General features: G+C 35.8%; 1 protein-coding gene and 1 pseudogene across 1 annotated transcript; both read right to left on the reverse strand.

Moving 5' to 3' along the window:
• Window positions 1-16,583: 16,583 nt before the first annotated feature.
• On the reverse strand, window positions 16,584-20,385 carry LOC110438158 (uncharacterized). The gene is made up of 8 exons (XM_073933127.1): window positions 20,229-20,385; window positions 18,596-19,972; window positions 18,359-18,498; window positions 18,027-18,231; window positions 17,831-17,935; window positions 17,539-17,732; window positions 17,321-17,462; window positions 16,584-17,108 (listed from the first exon to the last, which is right to left on the reverse strand). The coding sequence occupies exons 2-8, from the start codon at window positions 18,795-18,797 to the stop codon at window positions 17,095-17,097; spliced, it is 1,002 nt and encodes a 333-aa protein (XP_073789228.1). The 5' UTR covers window positions 18,798-19,972; window positions 20,229-20,385; the 3' UTR covers window positions 16,584-17,094.
• Window positions 18,809-19,688, reverse strand: LOC141375042 (uncharacterized; annotated as a pseudogene).
• Window positions 20,386-20,920: the final 535 nt, after the last annotated feature.

Genomic DNA, 20,920 nt, shown 5'->3' on the forward strand with positions numbered 1-20,920 from the left:
AAAAAAAAAAAAAACTTTTTTTATGACTACTTTTTTAAATGACATCTTTCCCAACTACAGCAATGCACATTTTTGCATGATTTTGAACACTTTTGTGATGCTCTATTAATACTTTTAGACCTAACCTGAATGCAATAGAAACAGGAAGTGAGTTTTAGAAGTCTTTTGTTACTCAAAAGTAAAATAATTTCGTTTAAACTGTAAAGCAATAATACTGAAACTTTTCAAAATGTATAGAATTTTCATTTGTTTCACCTTAGGAATATAAAGGGGAGGTATATTTAAAATATAAACTAAAGGGTTTAAATGGTAAACTGTCTGTATTTTGTGTTATACCTGAAATAAAGAACTGAATTTGTAATGGTATTTTTATTATTAAATATTCAACTTTGTAGTAGTACATTTTTGCTTCAAACAAATGCTCGAACAGTATTCCCAATGTTTTTCCTATACATGCTTAACGCACCTGTAATCATTTTAACATGGTACACCGGCTGTCAGTTTTTGTGCACCACTACAGAGCTTTAAGTGAAATTGATTTTAAAAGTTCAATTTTTTTTTGACTTTGATGTGCAATTTATTTGTTGGCCAATAAAAAATGCAATGCTGAAATGCAAACAATTTATATGGGCTGAATATAAACAAAAAAGTAAATTTAGTTATGTTTTACTTAATTTGTTTGTTTAAATTCAGCCTAAACAATTTGTTTGCAACCACTTTTTGTAAATCCAATAAATCATTTTTTCAGTGTAGTAGCCTACTCACTCCATCTTGAATTCTCAAAAAAACATGGCACAATATATGGAGGTTGTGTTGTTTAATGTATGAGTACTTAACATTACAATGTGGTACAAGAAAAAATAAAACAAACCACATTAAAACTATTTCAATAAAACAATGTTATAAAATTGTTATGTATTGTTGCAATAATGCAACACCCAACTGTATAGAAACACAAACCTAAAAGGATAGTTCACCCAAAAATGAACTTTTCAATTTCCTCACTCCTTACTTGTTTCTTTCTTCTGTTGAACACAAAAGAAGATTGTTTGAAGAAAGCTGAAAACCTGTAACCACTGACTTTCATAGTATTTGTATTTTCTTTTATGGAAGTCAATGGATACAGGTTTGTCTTCTTTTGTGTTCAACCAAAGAAATAAATCCATAGAGGCTTGTAAACACTTGAGGAGTGAGTAAAAAATGAGTACATTTTTAATTTTTTTGTGAACTATCTCTTTAGGAACACATTATAATCATTCAGACATTTATGTCAGGGTAGATGCAACTTGTACAATTAAATGTAAACAGTTGTTTGTAACTATGAAGAAAACTTTCACTATTTAGGGGCAACATTCAATGAATAATTAAAGTAATTGTTTTCTTTTATGAACTTGTCAAATAATGGTACAGCGTGTACATGTATGAAAAAGGAACCATTAAAACATTTGGACAGTTCCAAGCCTATTTGACTGAACAGTTGAAATTAACAATTTAACGCAAACATTTGGTTGGACAAATTTTTTTTAATAAAATCTCAATCATCAAAAAAAAAAAAAAACTCAATTATCAAAAATAATAAAGGTTTGTCTGCATTCAATGTAACCAGCAATATGTAAGTGCAAAATTAAAGGAAATGATTTACTTTCTGTATACAGTGTGAATTAACTGTATGAAGTGTAATAAGAATGACAGAAAACAATAGCTTGCAAAGGAGCTGGCCACAACTCAGTTCCGACTAAATCAACTGAACTATGTCCATGACCCAGATGTTGCTTTCAAGGACTTTGTTCATTTCAGATCTGAAATCAGGGTAGTTGTCATAGTGCACTGAAAGCCTCAGAAAACAGCCACATGTGTGCGCCACGGGTCTTCTCTCAAACCATTTAAGGTCTGTGAAATCAACTGTTATAGCTTTGCCTATAAACAAATCTGATCCAGTACAGAATCGAAGAAACAGAGACTGCCGTTTTGCATCACACTCCCTCAAGTAAGATGTCAAGTGCTTTGAAATGTCCTTTTGCTGTACATTCATTGTTTCAGGAAATTTGAGAGATTGCACAATTTTCCTCACTGTTGGTTGTAATGCACAGTACACATCTTCAATTTCCTCAAGGTCCTTTCTCAGAGTTCCAAGTATGCATGCCCACTGTTCAAGAACATAAGCAGGCTCTTGAATGAGAGTTTTGTGAGCCAGTTTTTCCAAAATTTGCTTGAAGTTTTCATTTGTTGGAATTCTTCGACAACTGTAGTTGTCTAAGGTCTCAAGCAATTCCTCCTGGTCTGCACTACAGAAGTCTTTTCTGCAGCTTTCTAACAAAGCACACTCGTTTTCTGAGACATACTTCAAAAAGTTCTCAATCAGATCACTTTTCAAAGATCCCTGCTGGAGGATGACAGGTGCAAGTTTTATTGGGAGATATTTTTTTTTCTTTCTTCCAGCCGAACAAAATTATTCGGGCCACACTTTCTCACTTTTCTTTGCCAAAGTCATGTCGAAGAAAGGGAACTTTAAAATTGTTCCCCAATGTGCACTGATCATAAAATTCCTGCCAGAACTCTGATAGGCAATCCCTAAACACTCCACCAACATCATGACACATCTCAAACTGTCCATTTGGGAGCAGCAGCTTCACTTCTACTTCACTCTGTGTATGAATAAGGGTTTCATCACAGAAATGGGCAATGAGCTCAGAAAATATTTGTCCACGATGAACAACAAGGATTTTTTTCTGTGGAGCAATGGGTTCTGGGCTCAGCGGCAAAGTGTCATCTAAGTTTTGTTCATCTATTCCAATAGCCGCGTTTCCACTATCGCGCCTAAAGCGAGCCAAGGCCAGTGGCGTTTCCACTGTACCTTCCGGGGCCTAATCGGGCCAAAGCGGGGCTTTCTTGGGGCCAGCGGCCGGCCTTTTTCGGCCCGCCGAATACCTTGGGCCAAAGAGGGCCAGCCGGGGCGGAGTGAAAGGAGAGGCGGGCACAGTTTTCTAATCGCACTCGAGTACATGCGCCAAACACATAAACAAACAAATAAATAAGAGAAAGAAAACATCTGGAACAAATTATAGGCTGGGGTCTTTTTTGTATATGATCGCCCTTATGTTTCTCTTTTAAATGTAAGGCTGTTGCATAAAATGATAGTTTTAATAAGTGACTTTTCTTTGCTGCGTCTCTTTGATGTTTCAATAACGCATAATAATCTTTACACCATATTAAAGACACATCAGACAGTAAAGGTTTTCAAGAGGTTTTGTCAAGTTTAATAAGTGATTTTGCGCGTTTAGATGCCTGTGTATGTGTGTGAGACCGAGGAAAAGAGCGCTCCATTCATAGCTCTGTTGATGCGGCGAGTGGCTTTTTTCTTTTATTTTTTTATTGTTTTAATTTATTTCGGAGATAATACATATGAATACAACAGAAAGGCATTAAACTTTACAAATTTCATGTCCACTTTTGTAGGCTCAAAACAACAGTGTCATATCTAGATAAAATAGCCCTATATTGAAATTATTTAAAGAATTACAAATATCAGATATAATAAAATCACATTAAATAAATAAACCAATATAAAACTAACAAAAGCTATAGCTATAACAATTAGGTACTATATCAAACTGTTTCAAATTTTATTAAACTTTCATTTTTCAAATGCCTCTTTGAAAAAAAGATTTTAGATATTTTCTAAAAAATAAATAAATAAATAAACATCGGAGAATGTTTTAAATATTATTTATAAAGTATTTGGATACGATGAAATTAATCAAATCATGCAAACAGAGCATTTTCGGGGTGAGTGAAAGCAGAAATAGGCGACCTTTTTTTCTGTCTTCCAGCTGCGCAGCACTTTTTTGACGGGGAAAACTGCAAGTTCAAAATGTGTTTTGTGTCCTCAAACAAGTGTGTATGTTTTATATGACGTGGTAAAATTAAAAAAGGAAATTGTAAATACATGAAGAGCTTTATTAGTGCATAGCTGCTGAGCGCAACAAAATATAGGCTATATTTTATTACGTGCTGCTCTTATGTGCTGAAACACTGAACACTTTCCTTTACTTAAGATATAATAAGCAACATCTTTAAATAAAGGGAATCACCTATGAAGAGTAATAAAGCCTATAGGGGAAAAAAACTCATGTTTCAGTTCTCTCCGGAGCATTTGGGATGAATGTTGGACAGCATCTGTTTATGAGGATGTTATAAAATACATTTTATATCGAGTTATTAACGGAGAATTTTATAGGGTATATGTGGTGTTATATTATGGATCTATGCGCTCCCTGCGCTGGGTTCCTCCATTGGTGGCAAGGCCACTGGATTTCGATGCCAATAGTCGGTCGGCAAGTAAATGAATATGATGAATGAAAACACACAGGAATGTGCGTATAGACATGCGTTGTACTGCTGTACAGTAACGTGTGATTTGTTTGTTTTGGTTGTCCTAATTTTTATAGTTTTGTGATGATGTGATGTGGTGTGCTTTATCTGCATGATTCTCGCTGAAGTGGGCGGTTTGAGTGACGTTCGATTCTGGGGATGTTCTGGGGGCGGGGTTTGCTGATGCGCTGCAAGCTACTAGCCCCACAGTGGAAACGCGACATGATTTCAGCCTCACTGCTCAACCTCCCGGGCGATTGGCCCGGCCTGGCCCGATATAAGCCCTGGCTCGCACTGGCCTGATAGTGGAAATGCGGCTATTGATGTCACCAGTGAGTACTGTCTCTACATTGCTTGAATCTAAGTAATCTGGCAAGGTCACTAAAGAACTTTGAAAAGATACATTCAGTTCATCATCTGCAATATGATCCTCTGTGGAATGAAAGGGAGATGCAGTGTCATTAACCGGACTATCAACATAAATTACATCCATCTCTGAAGGAAAGAAGTCATTCATCCCACTGGAAGTAGAGGGAAAGCTTTGATCCTGGTAATTACTGTGAAAGTTCTCCATTTGATCTGACATATCCTCTTTACTTTCTGTTTCCACTTCCCTCTCCACCTTTTTTGTTGTCAAGTAGAACCTCATCATTGTGAGTTTGGATGCATTATACATTTCCCCCACTGTAGATTCTGCATCTAGTGACACTTCCTGATAATTTGTTAGATCCAATTGTTAGATTGTTGGTGTAAGGGTTTCACTATTTATATTTAAATGGCACTCTGACTTCTTGTACTTTGTACTTCCTTATAATACAGTAAACTTGCTATATTTAATGTTTTCATAAGAAATCCAAAATAAAGACATTGCAACATCTAAGGAGCTGATACAGTAACTGAGCTAAATGAGTTAAACTCTGCTACCATATTTCATTTCATATTTCTGCCATTACATACATTTTGGTACTTTGTTTTTCAATAAATGTATTAAATTTCTGTAATATTCCCCAATGGTGTAGTACTGTTTTCTTTAAGTATGCCTCTTAGTAACTATGAATGGTTTAAAAAAGAATGTAAAATATGGTCATGCAAAATATGGCATTAATATATGTTTTTTGAGTACCAATAAGCGGCCAGTCTGCTAGTATTATGCATGTCAACAAGCAACTGGTTAATATTAAGATTCAGTCACTAAACTGAAGTATAATTGAAAGTGTTTAGGTAAACACTGGAGCTTTGCCAAAGTGTTCAGCTTAAGTTATTTATTGTAAAATAAACAGTATATAACTGCTTTAAGAAATAAAACTGCAAGTGACTAAAATCAAACATGCATTAAAATGTCCACTTCTTCCAAATTATAACTTTAAAAGTGTGTGGTAAGTTGTTTAGGTATTACCTTGTCTTCCTCCAGTCGTTTGATAGTTGTTTCAGGGATGTTTCTCTCCCTTAGTAAAATTATTAATTCGTCCATCCTACAATGTTTTAATAGGAAAACATAGTGAGGCTAGAGGCCAATATAAAGCCGAGTATATAAGCCAGAAAACAAAATCCATGTACTTTTGTAGTTAGTATATTGAACATAACAAAGCAAGCTTTGAATCCAAACCTAATTTTACTCCCTTTTGGTGCAATGTAAGCTAGCCTACTTAATTGTCCATAAAAGCAACACGACTACTATTCGAGGAAACCGCATGAGCCTGTAGGCTATGATACCACACACGCAAAACTTTCGGATTTTACACTCGCCAAAGGCTTCTATTACAACACGGCATTTACTGTAACACTTCATATCGTAAATAATTATCATGCCAAATAGTAAATATGACCATACCTTGGCGTCGCAGAAACGTTCAGCTGCTGGCAACAGGAACTCCCGTAACATAATATGAAATGTCGTGAGAAATTGTCGAAATTAAAAAAAGATTTTTTTATAACTCAGAACCTAATAACTCATAATTGGGACTTCATAACTCAGAATTCTGACTTAATAATTTGGAATTGCGACATTATAACGCGGAATTGTGACCTCATAAATCAGAATTCTGACTTTATAACTCGGAAATGCGACTGGTCCCACTTTATATTAAGTGGCCTTAACTAATAAGTACTTACACGGGAATTAATAGTTTGTTGCAATGTACTTATTGTGTAAATACATGTATTTACTGTGTATTTATGCCTGATTAAATACCCATATGTAATTACATCTGTTATTAACTATTGTAATTACATTTGTAAATACACTGTTGGTCATCCCTTACACCTTAACCCACCCTTAAACCTACCCATACCACCAAACCTGTTCATAACCCAACCTCTATCCCAACTCAAAAGCACCACAAGTGTTCTCAAAGACATTATGAACACAGTAAGTACACTGTATTTATTTTTTGATGCAAGTACATAGTAGTTAAGGACACTTAATATAAAGTGGGACCATGCGACTTTATAACTCAGAATTCTGACTTTATAACGCGAAATTGCGACTTTATAACTCAGAATTCTGACTTTATAACTCGGAATTGCGACTTTATAACTCTGAATTCTGATAAATAACTCGGAATTGCGACTTTGTAACTCAGAATTCTGACTTTTTAAAAATTTTTTATATTATTATAATAATTATTTTTTTTTTATTAATTCTTTTTTTTTATCATTCAGTGGCGGGAACGGGCTTCTACACTTAAGTGATGTTTGCCAAGTTTTGCAAGAAAACCTCAGAAAAAACATGTTGCTCTCCATGAACTATATGGGTGATCCTGTAGTTGCAGGTACATTTAGTGACCAAAGCCATATTTTTTTCAGCTTGTAAAAAAATGTTATGTTACATTGTTACATTTTTGATTATTTATAAAATGTGTTCATCATTTTCAAAGATCATATTACCAAAAATCACGATTTCTTGATTTACGATTTAGTCAGTGCGTTTTTTCATCATGCAAAAATATTTTATGTTGCTTTTCTTTAAAAAAAAATGTCACCAATATTTTAATTTTGAATGTTTAAACTGTAAACTGTCAATGCTATTATTATCACAATTACAAAAGAAAAACTGAATATTTCATTAATCACATATTTTACAAATGAAAAATATTTTAATGCTGATTTCATTAGTATCATGTGATCTTTGCAGTTATAGCAAGTAGAAGGTTTGGCTAAAAAGTTGTAAAACTATATTACTGTCAATTCAGTCTAAATTTAGTAACTGCACATTACGATTTTTCTTGCTATGATTTATTATTATTTCTAAACATTACTAAAATCATCCATGACAGAGTTGACAAACAATATAAAACTTTTTATTACCTAAAATTAAAACATTTAATCATTTGTTCAGCAAAAGCTGAATTATAAAAAATAAATATGTTTTAACTGTAGTGTTGGAATTTACAACTTTAAGATGATACCTTTAAAAATATCAACATTCCATACCATTTTCTATTTCTATTTTGTGATTTAAAAAAAAAATCTTAATGTTAATATTATTTAATGCACCAGAGCCAATATGAACATTAGTATTTTTTTTTTTTTTTTGAATAGCAGATTTTTTGGCATATTAGCCTACTTATTAGTGGTAGATAACTAATACATTATCATTTATAGCCTATCAAAAAAAAAATCTGAATTTATTTCGCAAATAACATGTTTTAATCGACACACACATGGCGTTTCACGTGCTTTATCATAGCGCTCTGTGTGTGTGCGTCGACCTGCTCCCTGAAACATCTTGAATTATCAATATTTATTCTATTCATTATTGAATTCTGAATTTTTAATATTGTATTGCACTATTGTTGAGCACAACAGTGAACAGTAACAGTTTAAGATATCTTGTGTATGATTTGGACGTTTTTCCCTTATCTTAAAAAGTCCAATAACAGAGAGATCACATATGATAATTTGAGAGATTTAAAGGGGAAAAAGACAACACGTAAATCGATAGCACGTTACACGGCTTTCATATTTAATTAATCGAGTAAGTAAAAAATTTCATTTTGAAAACAAAATGCTTTTTTTTTCTGCTGTTTGGAACAACTAACACTCATTTTGGGATGGTGGGTCTCTATCGGGGAAGGTGGGTCTTTGGAACGACCGCTGGCAAACGCAATGGATGAGCTCACTGGGGGCGTTGATTAGACCCAGGCCCGAGCCCACCAAGCCATGCCCGAAGAGAGATCACCTTTCTCGGCGTGACCCGCTGACCTGCCGTCAAGGCTTCGGTAAACGCGAAGAAAAGGGGACTTAGGGCAATATCGGGTTTAGCGGTTGAAGGAACCAGGGGTCTAAGAGCAGGCCTGTTGCCCCAGGAGGTGCGACCGAACCTGGGCAAGGCCAGTGGGCTGAACCCCATGAGTGTCAGGGGCTAAGGTCGAGCTGTCAAGCCGCAAGAGAGCATCCGTTTCCCCACAGTAAACACGGGATTCCTTTTTCCCTGAGGCTAGAACTACGTGCCGCTGGTGCCCTATCCACAACCCAAAGGCCGGTGGTGCCCCATTCACAAACCCAAAGACCGGTTGGGCCACCAGTGGTACGTCTTGCCCAGTTGGGTCACCAGCGGCATGTCTGTCTTGCCCGTGCGGTTTAGAGAAGTCAGTGTCCCCGGGCTTAATAGTGGGGTGCCCGGGCACTGCTGGTGATCAGGTGCCAATTCAGAGGGTCCTTTGGGACCGGCGCTTGCCCCCGGAGAGTGGGGGTTCCCCGGGCATAGAGCGCGTGACACAAGGCCCCGGAGGTCAGTGGCTCCGTGGTTCACCAGCGGCACCGTTCACGCATCTGGAGCAATAAGGTCCAACTGAAATACCTCTGGCCTGGCGCTCACCGGGGGCGTTGATTAGACCCAGGCCCGAGCCCACCAAGTCATGCCCGACGGGAGACCACCCTTCCCGGCCTACTTGTCGGGATGTCCCGCGCCTAGAGGTATTTGCCCGACACCAAAATTCTCTGACCTGCCGTTGAGTTTTCGGTGAACGCGACGAATCCCGGATTTAGTTTCTGACAGTCTTGCTGTTGGACCCCTCCGTTACTGACCGATAGGAGCTAGTGTGATGCCCCAGGGGTTAGGCCCCCACCCCGGTCCCCCAAAGCACCAATGGGTTGGCCTCTATGGGTGTGGTAGTTTCCTCCCCATCCTGGGCATTCTTGTCTGCCGCTCAGCTCGCCAGCCCGACCCCCTGGACTCCGTTTACTCCCAACACCCACCCCCTGTCGATACTCGGCCCGTGCCCCCGCCCCACGTCCCCCTGTGCAGGGGGGGGTGTCCTTCCCCTTTAAGAAATAGAGGTCCAGCAACAGTCCACCCAGCCGGCGATCCCCGTCGTGTCTTGGCTAGCCTCATCCTCCGAGGAGGTGCGGGATTCGGACGACTCGGAGGCCGGCCGCCCGTGCGCTGACCGCGGCTGCAGGCGCGCTACGGAGTGCATACAGGCCGTAGACGCCCCCCGAGCCTCCGGAAGCTTTGGACCTGCAAGCCTTTCCATTCCCAGACCATGTCCCCGCTCTGAGTTGAGTATAGTTGTGGCACTTCACTGTTGGTCTGGTGGGTTTGTGTCTTCAAGGATGTTGACTCTTGGTTGTACCCGTTCTGCAGACCTTCTTTTGGGGGAGTTTGAAGGCTTTCAACCCTTTACAATATGGTTGCATTGGGTAACGTTAGTTAATGTAATAGTTAATATTAATTATGATGTTATGATAATGAACAACACATCTGTTAAGAATTACATGATATTTGTTTATGATAACTAAACATATATGAATTGTTATAGTGCATTATTTATGTTAACATTAACATTTAACAATGATTTCGTTCAGCATTACATAACTTGGTTAGCATAACTTTTCAACATTACATAACTTCTATTAACTTGCACATATTCTAATGCATCCCTTTACATTAACAGCTAAATTAGTTAATGTTTACTTATACATACACTAATTAATTTGTTAATGGATTAAATACACCACTTAATGAAACACACAAATAATGTAAACTTAGAAATATAGTAATAAATATAGTGTTGAATAATGCATTAATTCACAATAACAAATAATGAACAATGACTCACTACACAAGCACTAAACAATAAACATACAAATGAATGGATATGGTTTTGGGGTGTTAAACTAAAAAAAAGCAGCTTCAATTTGTAGGTTAGTCATTTTTGTGTACTCTACTAACATGATTTATCATGGGAACCTTATTGCAAAGTACGATACATTATATAATTTGAAAATATAAAATATAATACATTATATAATTTGTTACTTATATTTGAAGACTTTATTAAAATGACATACCACTAACACAAAATTAACTGATGTGTTAAACAGTTTGCTAATTTGAGGTCCAGTAAAATCAATAATCGCTGCTTTGTGACAAACCCATACGTGTTAGTAACACATCAGTTATTATTGGGTTAAACTGCTTTGAAGAAGATCAACTAATTAGCAAAAATTAGTATGGGTAAGTTAAAATGAACAATGGTTATGTGTTATGCTGAACTGCAGTTGTGATTCATTATTTGATATTGTGAACTAATGTATTACCTAACGCATTACTATATTTGACGCATGCATGCTAATTTATTAACAATTACATAATTTAATATGTAAGTAAACATTAATCATTTAAGCTGTTATTATAAAGAAATGCATTAGAATTTGAGTTTATGAGTTAACAATAACAACAAATAAGCTGAAGTAATGCTTAACAGATGTTTTTCATTGTTAATTCATTTTAACTAATGCATTAACTAATGTTACCTAATTCAACATTATAAAGCATTATCAAACATTTTAACTAAATTACAAAAAAAAAAAAAATTAGTTATAATGGCAAACAAAATTGATTTTGATAGTATTAGCCAACCCTTTCATTCTCCAAATGAAGAATTCACTCTCAGATTAATTTTATCATGGCACTCCAATTAAAAAATCTCCATGTCTTTCCTCAATGAAAAACAAAATGTGAATGGGCTTCTGTCTGCCATGTTGAAGAGGTTTTGGAGAGCCTTTTCCCTGTCTTCCTCTTCCATTTGGAGGAAAAGTGGCTCTTCCACAGCGCCCTTGAACATGTCTCGATTGGCATGTATCCACTGTTCTGCCACTTTCATGTCTCTGATCATAGGAAGCTCCTTAGTTAGAAAATAACAAGGAGTACAATTTTACTACTATTTAAAAATTTTTATAAACATTACAAAATTCACATTTACACTGATAAATACCTCACTGCTGTTGGATGTAGCCCCATGTACCAATAGTGTCCTCTGGAGGTTTTCGGTCCTGTAACACACGCACATGCACAATAGGATAGGGTGCAATGTGGCATAAATTGTAGGGAAATAAACAAATACCTTTCTGGGAAAGTTCCAAAATTCTCCAAGAGAACCATTGCCCACCATCTTCTGATTTTTGGAAAATCATGCTTAAAGACAGAAATACCAAGAAATCTTCTAAATAGCATGCAATCCAATTACAGTATTTGTGCTCCACATAACTTACCGATGTGAAGTCAAAGGGGGCTCCCAAAACAACATATAGAGCATACTGCAACAAAATGAGTTTGAAAGATAAAAAATAACAATGACAGATGAAACAAAACAATGCCAATCTGGTAGCAATTATAGGAATAATGCATTAGTTTATTTATAGAAAAAAAATGATATTGACTTACCATCAACATAAAGACTCCAAAGTCCACGCCGCCAAGTTGCTGGGGCACATCCTTAATAAAATGAAAAAGATTTAAGTTAAGAGTGAGAGATTGAAATATGTTCAAATTACAAATCTGGCAAAAGATTCAAAGTAAATCGGCACACTGCCACTTTAGCTCTCAAAAAATTTTATTTAGTCAAAATTACAAAAACACTACGTTTCGACCGACATGGTCTTCATCAGGTAAAGCGTTGCAAATGGAAGTCCTCCAGAAATAGACAAACAGCTCTACACAGCACCTGCAGTCAATTATCACAATCAGCTAACAAGCCGGTAAACAGGAACATTTGCATACAATAATATACATCTTAAACAATGTGAAAAACATGAATACAATTACAAACAGACATTTAAAATACAAATACAAATTCTCACTATAGAATTCCTTGGAGACAGTATTCTATAGGCTAGATAGATATAGCATATCACACCTGCACAAAATCACATCACTCAAACAAAGCCAGTAGACCTAGGGGCAAAAAACATTATGTACATATTTAGTATACAACAATTCATTCATTCATTTTCTTGTCAGCTTAGTCCCTTTACCAATCCGGGGTCGCCACAACAGAATGAACCGCCAACTAATCCAGCAAGTCTCTACGCAGCGGATGCCCTTCCAGCCGCAACCCATCTCTGGGAAAAGTATACAACAATATAGAATGCAAAAACACTTACAAAAAAGATTTTAAATCAAAATCTAAATTCAAACCTCTCGGGGATAAAGTGTTTAGTGTGTAAATGTAAAACGCTTCCCTCTGTAATAAAAGTCTGTCAACATCGCCACCCCTTCTCGGCACCTTCACTTGTTCAATGCCAATATATCGCAAAGTCGCAAGGTTATGTTTCAATGCATTAAAATGAACTGCGATAGGATTTCGTTGATCGTTTAATCGTATATTACTTCTGTGTTCAGCAATTCGTGTTTTTAAACACCGTCTTGTTTTACCTATATAGGCTAAACCACAAGGACATTTAATCATATAGATCACATTTTTTGTGTTGCATGAAATCACACCTTTAATCTTTAATTGCTTACCTGAATGTGGATGACTAAAAAACTGACATTTGGTTGTAAAATTACACTGTGCGCATTGACCACATCTATAGTTACCTTCAGGGACTGAGAAAGGATTATCCGACCGATCGGAACCTTGATCTGCTCTCACTATCATTTGTCGCACATTAGGAGCTCGTTTAAAAACAATTCGTGGAGGATCTTTACAACAGTGTCTCATAACAGGGTCTGAATTTAATATACGCCAATGTCTTCGTACTATATTTGCAAACTCATTACTTAAAGCCGAATATTGAATAATACAAGAAATCCGTGTGTTAGTAGGTTTTAGTGTTTTTCGAACCAAGGCTTCTTTTTGATCTATATTTTCGAAACGAGCCGCAGCTTCCTTAATCCATTTTGTAGAATAACCTCTATCATAAAAACGTTGACATAATTCCTTACGTTGTTTTTCAAAAGTTTCCGTATTAGTACAGATCCGTCAAATTCTTTTAAACTGACTAATTGGCAAGCTTTTCTTTAATTTAGTGGGATGGAAACTCAGACCATGTAAAAATGTATTTTTATCAGTAGGCTTTCTATATAAATCTGTCACCAATTTACTCCCATCTTTTATTATCAGCAAGTCTAAAAAACTCACTTGTGAGGGGTTGAACTCAATAGTAAATTTAAGATGTTCACTAGTGTGGTTTAAAAATTGCTGAAAAACAAGCAAATCACTTTCTGAGCCACACCAAATCATGAAAATATCATCAATATATCGCCGCCACAGAAGAATATTAGACAAATATGAATTAACCGTTGGATTAAACACATATTCATGTTCAAAAAAGCCCATATACAAATTCGCATAATTAGGAGCCATAGTGCTTCCCATTGCAGTACCTTTAATTTGTAGAAAATAGTCATCTTTGTACATGAAATAGTTTTTTGTAAGCACTAATTTAGTTAATTCTTTAAGACATTCGATAGTAGGTTTCTTATCACTTAAAAACTCGCGTAGAAAAAAATCAATAGCTTGTATACCGCCATCATGTGGAATGTTAGTATATAACGATTCCACATCTAAGGTCACCAGTAATGTTGGATTTGTATTTGTATTTTAAATGTCTGTTTGTATTCATGTTTTTCACATTGTTTAAGATGTATATTATTGTATGCAAATGTTCCTGTTTACCGGCTTGTTAGCTGATTGTGATAATTGACTGCAGGTGCTGTGTAGAGCTGTTTGTCTATTTCTGGAGGACTTCCATTTGCAACGCTTTACCTGATGAAGACCATGTCGGTCGAAACGTAGTGTTTTTGTAATTTTGACTAAATAAAATTTTTTGAGAGCTAAAGTGGCAGTGTGCCGATTTACTTTGAATCTTTTGCCACTTATGTTTGTTTTTTGATCGTGCACCTGCCTTCAAGATTTTTCTAGATGTGCGCACATTTCTGTTTTTTACAAATTACAAATCTAACCTTGTTTTTCAGTAGCATCCATGTTCCTGGCACAATTTCAGCTGTCATCTTACTAAAAGAAATACAGAAGAACAAACAGGAATATTCATGAACAAGTATTTAAGCTACAAAAACAGTAGCCCACAGTAACTGGGACACAGTAACACATGCAAATTCAGAACATCATGCAAACATTCAAATAACTATTAAGGAAACGTTTTGAACGCAAACCTTGTATGAACTCTGGCATCCAAGCAGGAAAGACAATTGAATCTTTTAATGCAATGTCATCCTATAGATAATTGCAACAGCAACAAACAAAAAATAAATAATAATGAGTACATAGTTTTTTTTTTATTTAATTAGTTACTAATTACATTTTTAGAACTATGAATGAGATTACTGGAAAAGACAGTGAAGGGTCCAAATTATTTGGAGGTAACCAGGTAGCCACAACGTATGCATCTGCTGTCCAGATATCCATTCCCTACAATGACATCATTACACAAGTGTATACAAGTAACACAATTGTGGTTTAAGCTACTTCAGAGAAGCCCATTTAAGACTTACTGTACCTGTTCTTTTGCCATCAATGCAACCACCTTAAGGCAGCTGTTTGCAATCTACCAATGTTTTAAAGAAATCTGTTAAAGTTAAACAGTTAATGATAAGCATTTCAAATGTTAATATTTACTCACTGTTGCTTCCAACTGCTCATTGAGACCCAGTGTCCAGAAGTCTTTCCTTTTAAGGACAATGTTGCCAACCTCAGCAATTGTCTCATCTGGGTTCACTGTTTTCAAAGCCCAGTCAAGCTTAAAAACAGATAGAACACAAAATATTTAGTTTGATTGTTGAAACACATTTAGTGTTTTTCAGACATTAAACCAAACAAAATTGAAACACTCAAACGTACCATTTTTGATTGCCTATTACTTTGAGGACAATCCCAGCAGACTCTATTTGCAGACAAGTGTTTGATGTCACACACCATTTCATTTTCTTCTGTAATAAAAATGATAAATATAGACAATTAAGTAATACAGCTTATAAAGTGTATTTCACAATAAATAATCAGTTACCAGATATATAAAAACTTACTGGTTGGGACCGTCACAGATGTAAGGCTTGTTTCCTCCATCTCAACTTCTGTGGTGTCCTCAGTGGAGATGTTAATGTTATCTTTTAACATACAATGAAATATTTAGCTTACAATGTGAATAACTGATTAAACGGCTTATAAAGTTTATTTCAGGATATACATATACACACACACACACACACACACACATATACAGTTGAAGTCAGAATTATTCCCTGAATTATTCGCCCCTCTGTTTATTTTTTTTCCCAATTTCTGTTTAACGCAGAGCAGATTTTTTTAAACACATTTCTAATCATAATAGTTTTAATAACTCATTTCTAACAACTGGTTTATTTTATCTTTTCCATGATGACAGTACAAAATATTTGACTAGATTTTTCAAGACATTTCTATACATTCAAGACATTTCTATACGGCTTAAAGTGACATTTAAAGGCTTAACTAGGTTAATTAGGGTAACTAGGCAGGTTAGGGTAATTGGGCAAGTCATTGTGTAATGATGGTTTGTTCTGTAGATTATTGAGGAAAAAAATATATAGCTTATTTTATATATATATATATATATATATATATATATATATATATATATATATATATATATATATATATATATATATATATATATTTAGTGTGTGTGTATAAAAAGAAGACTTACTACTGATTGGGACAGTTACAGATGTAAGGCCTGTGTCCTCCAACTCAGTTCCTGTAGTTTCCCCATGCAAGATGTTCATGTTTTCTAGTACAATAATAAAATTATAAAACTTAAAAACACATATATTTTGGTGGCCAATGCTGTTCCACCAATTGTAAAAATGTTAAAGATTTTATAAGGCGTTTTAATCTTACCCAGCACAGCTTGTCCAGGCATATTCGCCATCATCCTAGATCCAAAAGTCTTCCTTAATTTGGTCATCTCTTCATTGTTCTTTTTTTCATTGTAGTGGTGAATTATGGATCTCATTTGAAACAAATGAGTAGAAGGCCAAGACATGTTCAAAAAATAGTTGTTTTTTCTCATCTTTGAGAAAAGTTGTTCTGCAACCTGGCTATTTATTTTGCCAGCTAGTTGAGGCACTATAGTGATCTTCCTCAAAACATCTCTGCTGTCTTTGGAGTTACTTTCATGAAAACGATCAGACAATACATAATGATCAGAAGAGCCTGTTACAGGGTGTCCATGGGGGTCTCTTATTTTCAGTTTTTCCTCTAGCCAGGGCAAAGACACTTTCAGTTTCCCAGATTTTGCCAATTTTATGTTCTCTTCAGTGGGTTCCGTTTCGTATGGATGAATGGGAATATTTTCTGGTACTCTTAAATTAGTGTGTGTCATAAATTATTACATTGGGGATGTGCTTCCATGATAATAGCAAATCAGCAAAATCCCGAGGTCTCTCAGCTCGAAGATTGCACTTTAGACTGTAGACTATCCCACATGGGCACATGATCACTCCCCATCCTCTTAATACAAGAATACAAAAAGTAGGACTCAAAATAGATTCTAAATTTTATATACACACACACACATATATACACTCACACACACACACACATATACATACATACACACACACACACACACACACACACACACACACACACATATATATATACCCATTCTAATGAAAAAAAGTAAATATTGAAGTATAAAATATCACGTATTAGAAGCTCACCAGAGGCTCCCCAGATTTTCTCAAAGACTTTATCATAGGTCTGCCTAGATTTCATTTCTTCAGACAATCTGAGTAGGAGGTCATTTCGAGATCTGGTGAAGTCTAATCCACATTCTTTGCACAACCTCCTAATGACACTTACCTATAAAAAGAATAATTACTGTGTACAGCATACATTGTAAAAAAAATTGGCCAAATAAAGGTGCAATTTAACCAACCTTTTGTTTGCGAAGTTCTTCCTTGAGCCTCTCCTCTGTGACTGTAATTTCAGAGATCTCAGATGAAAACTTTGAAGAATGACGTTTTTCAAACTCTGTATTCAGCACAATGTCTGAATGACGTGTGTTCTTGCCAATCCACGGAGACCAGAAGTGATACGTAGGTGGAACTGCAAATGGATTATTTGTACCACCTAAAACAGCAGAATTATTAACAGGTGTTGCATTATTTTGCTTTATTTTTGCTTTTTTCTGTAACATAGTGTATTTAAAGCTGTATGTTTGCACATACTTGTAACAAATCCACGACATGTCATCTCTTTGGACAAAGCCTCCCAGAATGTTTCTAGATTAACCTCCCCTTTAAAGCTCTCTGGAGGTTCTTCTATGTCGCTTACTGTAAAAAGCATTTTCCACAATAACACACCAAAACAAAATAACAAAACATTTAAAATGTAGTTAATGTAATCTGTTTTCAATGAACATACCAGAAAACTGGAAAATACCCTTTTTATGCAAATCCATAATAACAACAGGGGGGTAATCACCGCAGGTAACACATGAGTACTTGTACTCGTGTTCTGTGAGGGCTTCAAAATGTAAATATCCATGTAGTACCGTATCTGCAGGTGGAAACTTTTTACCAGTCAAGTCTTGTAAAAAAGCAACTGCTCTGCTAACTGCAGTGTGCACCTGAAAAACAACATTGTGTTAAGTGTTAAAAAATATAAAAACATGCTACATAACTACATAAAACTAATAACTACCTAAACAATGGTCTTTATAACATCACATACAGTCATATCAAGTGTAAAATTACCTGAAGAAGGCTTCTTAAAGTCAGACATAAGGGAAGATCAAGGATGATGTGATCATTAAAATTATGCAAACCATCCTTCCATTCCTGATAGCGGTAAAGCATACCACACAGCGGGCACTGCTTACTGTAAGTGGCAACATCTAAAATGTAAAAAAATAATAATAATAATACATAAACTATAAGACAACATAGCTTATTAATGCACACACAATAAACATTACAATAAACCCAGCATACCTTCAATTATGTCCCAGTTTGAAAGAATTTTAGCCCTCCTTGTAATTAAAATTGGTTCACTGAGGGCGACAACTCCTGGACATCTCTGACACATTGTTTCAGAAGGACAGGGGTGTCTTGGGTAGGTTTTTGTTGATGGTACCCTAACATCATCTGGCAGAACAGGAGGTATCTTTTTGTTTTCAAAAATGTAGGACACCATGTTCTTTAGTTTCAGACCTTTTGGTGGATACACAGGCCTCTCATTTTCAAAGTCGTCTTCATCTGATTGGAGATGTGGCCTGTTTGGTAAAAGTTCTGTGCTAAACAGCTCACGACCAGTTTGAAACAGGTGCCACTTTGCAATGTGTTTATGGGCACATGATTGTTTAGATTTTGCACATGGGCAGTGCTATGTGTTTAACTTTGTATTATACACAACCATTACACGTCCCAACTGGCTATAATAAGACGCATTGGGTTCAAACAAAGAAATTATTTTTTTTGTTTGTGGTATGCCAATTGAAGTTTGCACAGAGAGTGGCACACAGTGGCTGTCAGCAAGCTGTTGCCGAGTAAGGCATATTTTTCTCTTTTCGCTACCAAACCACTTTGCTTTCACCATTTCTGTAAGAACTTCCTGCTTTAAAGTGAGTGGTTCTGCAGAGGACGTGCAGTACATTACAGATCGTATGTGTTTACATTGATAAGAGAAGAGCCCACTTTTTTGTGCAACTTCCATGTTGACCTGACATTCACTATCTTCACAGCGAACCTTATGTTCTTCTCCCTTTGTTTTTAATTGAACGTGAATTGTAATACTCTGTCCTTTAGTAGTTTTAAGAACAGCAATTATACCATTGGTCTAATCTACACACTGGCTTGTAAGATGGAACTCAGCGGTAATATCCTGCATTGGTTGTTCTGTGTGTTTCCGGTCAATATGTTTCTTTAAGTTTTTTCTATTCATAAGAAAACCGCAAACAGGGCATTTTCTTTTAACAACAGGCCTTACACGGACCCTGCCTGAGGACATATTATTTGGTAAGGCTGCCGGTATGGTCACAGTCTCGTTTGTATGTAACAGGGTTTCTCTTTCTCCGACTTCCATCATGTTCACTGTTACACTTGACTCTATTGGAGTTTCGCTCACTGCAGATTTGATCACTGTTTCGCATGTTGGTGATGGAGCTTTTTTCGTAGCCGGTATGGTCACTTTTACACTTACTGAAGTGTCCTTAACTTTTTTTTTGTCTGAAGTGTGAAGCGATTTATTTTTTCAAAGTTGTAAATGATGTTCAAAATCCCTTCTTTTTAAAACTGTAATTTCACAGTAGACAGTAGTATGAAAATGGAGTCCAGGTCTGCATCCCAGTCCACATCTGTGCATAGTGAAGCCTGAAATAAATATATCATTACATTAGTAATGCACCATACTACAATAAATACTGGGCTGTATGTATGTATGTATGTATACAGCCAAAGAGATCAGGGTGATGGCTTTTTGTTTAAAGATAAATAAACAATGATGATTATGCAATGATGCCTCTTGTACATCATCTTATTATTATTTTTTGGGAGAAGCCTGCGCAGGTTACTAGATGAATAAAAGTAACTATTTGCCAGGTGAACTAATAACTTTAGATATTCATACCTTCATGTCTAACTGCTTTCCTGAAATGGCTCTGAAGATGCAGATCTAATTTGACCCGTGTGGTTGGCTTAAATTCCAAGTAGAAAGGGCAATGATAAAGGTCACAGCAAGTTTGGCCCTTATGGAGCTGAGGTAAGTCTTTGTCCTTCTGAACTGTAATGTGTGTCTACAAGACATGAAAAAATAAGCATTTGAAACCATGTTTTACAATAATCCCATAAACAATAATTCTACCAGTGTTAAAATATAAAATATGTCTAAGTGTTAAAATTCTTAAAAACATATAATAGCTTTATCCTAAATAATTTATTAACAATTTAAAACATAGAGGTAAAGTTGGTTTTATATTCACACATTCAGACTTTCCCCTTAATAATATAAATTCATAAAAGTGTTATTTGCAAACTCTAAACAGTGAAATCATATTAGCAGCCAATGACTATCCAAGTACAACATTGAATATTCGAATGGAATTAGCATGTAAGTGTGGCTTGAAAACAACATTAACACTGACTCTGAACAAAGTAACATGGTAAACAATATAGAGACTTCTAAATGAACGAATGTGTGAATATAAAACCAACTTTACCTCTATATTTAAAACACCCAAACTGTCCGCAGGAAAAAAGGTGTCAAATTCAAAATGTCAGTAATAGCAACGACAGACATGACACAATCGGTATTTTAACGCA

Source organism: Danio rerio, chromosome 2 (assembly GCF_049306965.1).
Source record: "Danio rerio strain Tuebingen ecotype United States chromosome 2, GRCz12tu, whole genome shotgun sequence".
Lineage (NCBI taxonomy): Eukaryota > Metazoa > Chordata > Actinopteri > Cypriniformes > Danionidae > Danio > Danio rerio.

What these genes read in the sequence shown, in the direction of transcription:
- LOC110438158 (XM_073933127.1), bottom strand. Translation starts at nt 18,797, where the DNA reads ATGGTGTCCTACATTTTTGAAAACAAAAAGATACCTCCTGTTCTGCCA. An exon ending in AAACTGGGACATAATTGAAG is followed by an intron (nt 18,499 to 18,595) that starts GTATGCTGGGTT and finishes TTTACATTTTAG; the next exon opens with ATGTTGCCACTTACAGTAAG. An exon ending in CTTTAAGAAGCCTTCTTCAG is followed by an intron (nt 18,232 to 18,358) that starts GTAATTTTACAC and finishes GTTGTTTTTCAG; the next exon opens with GTGCACACTGCAGTTAGCAG.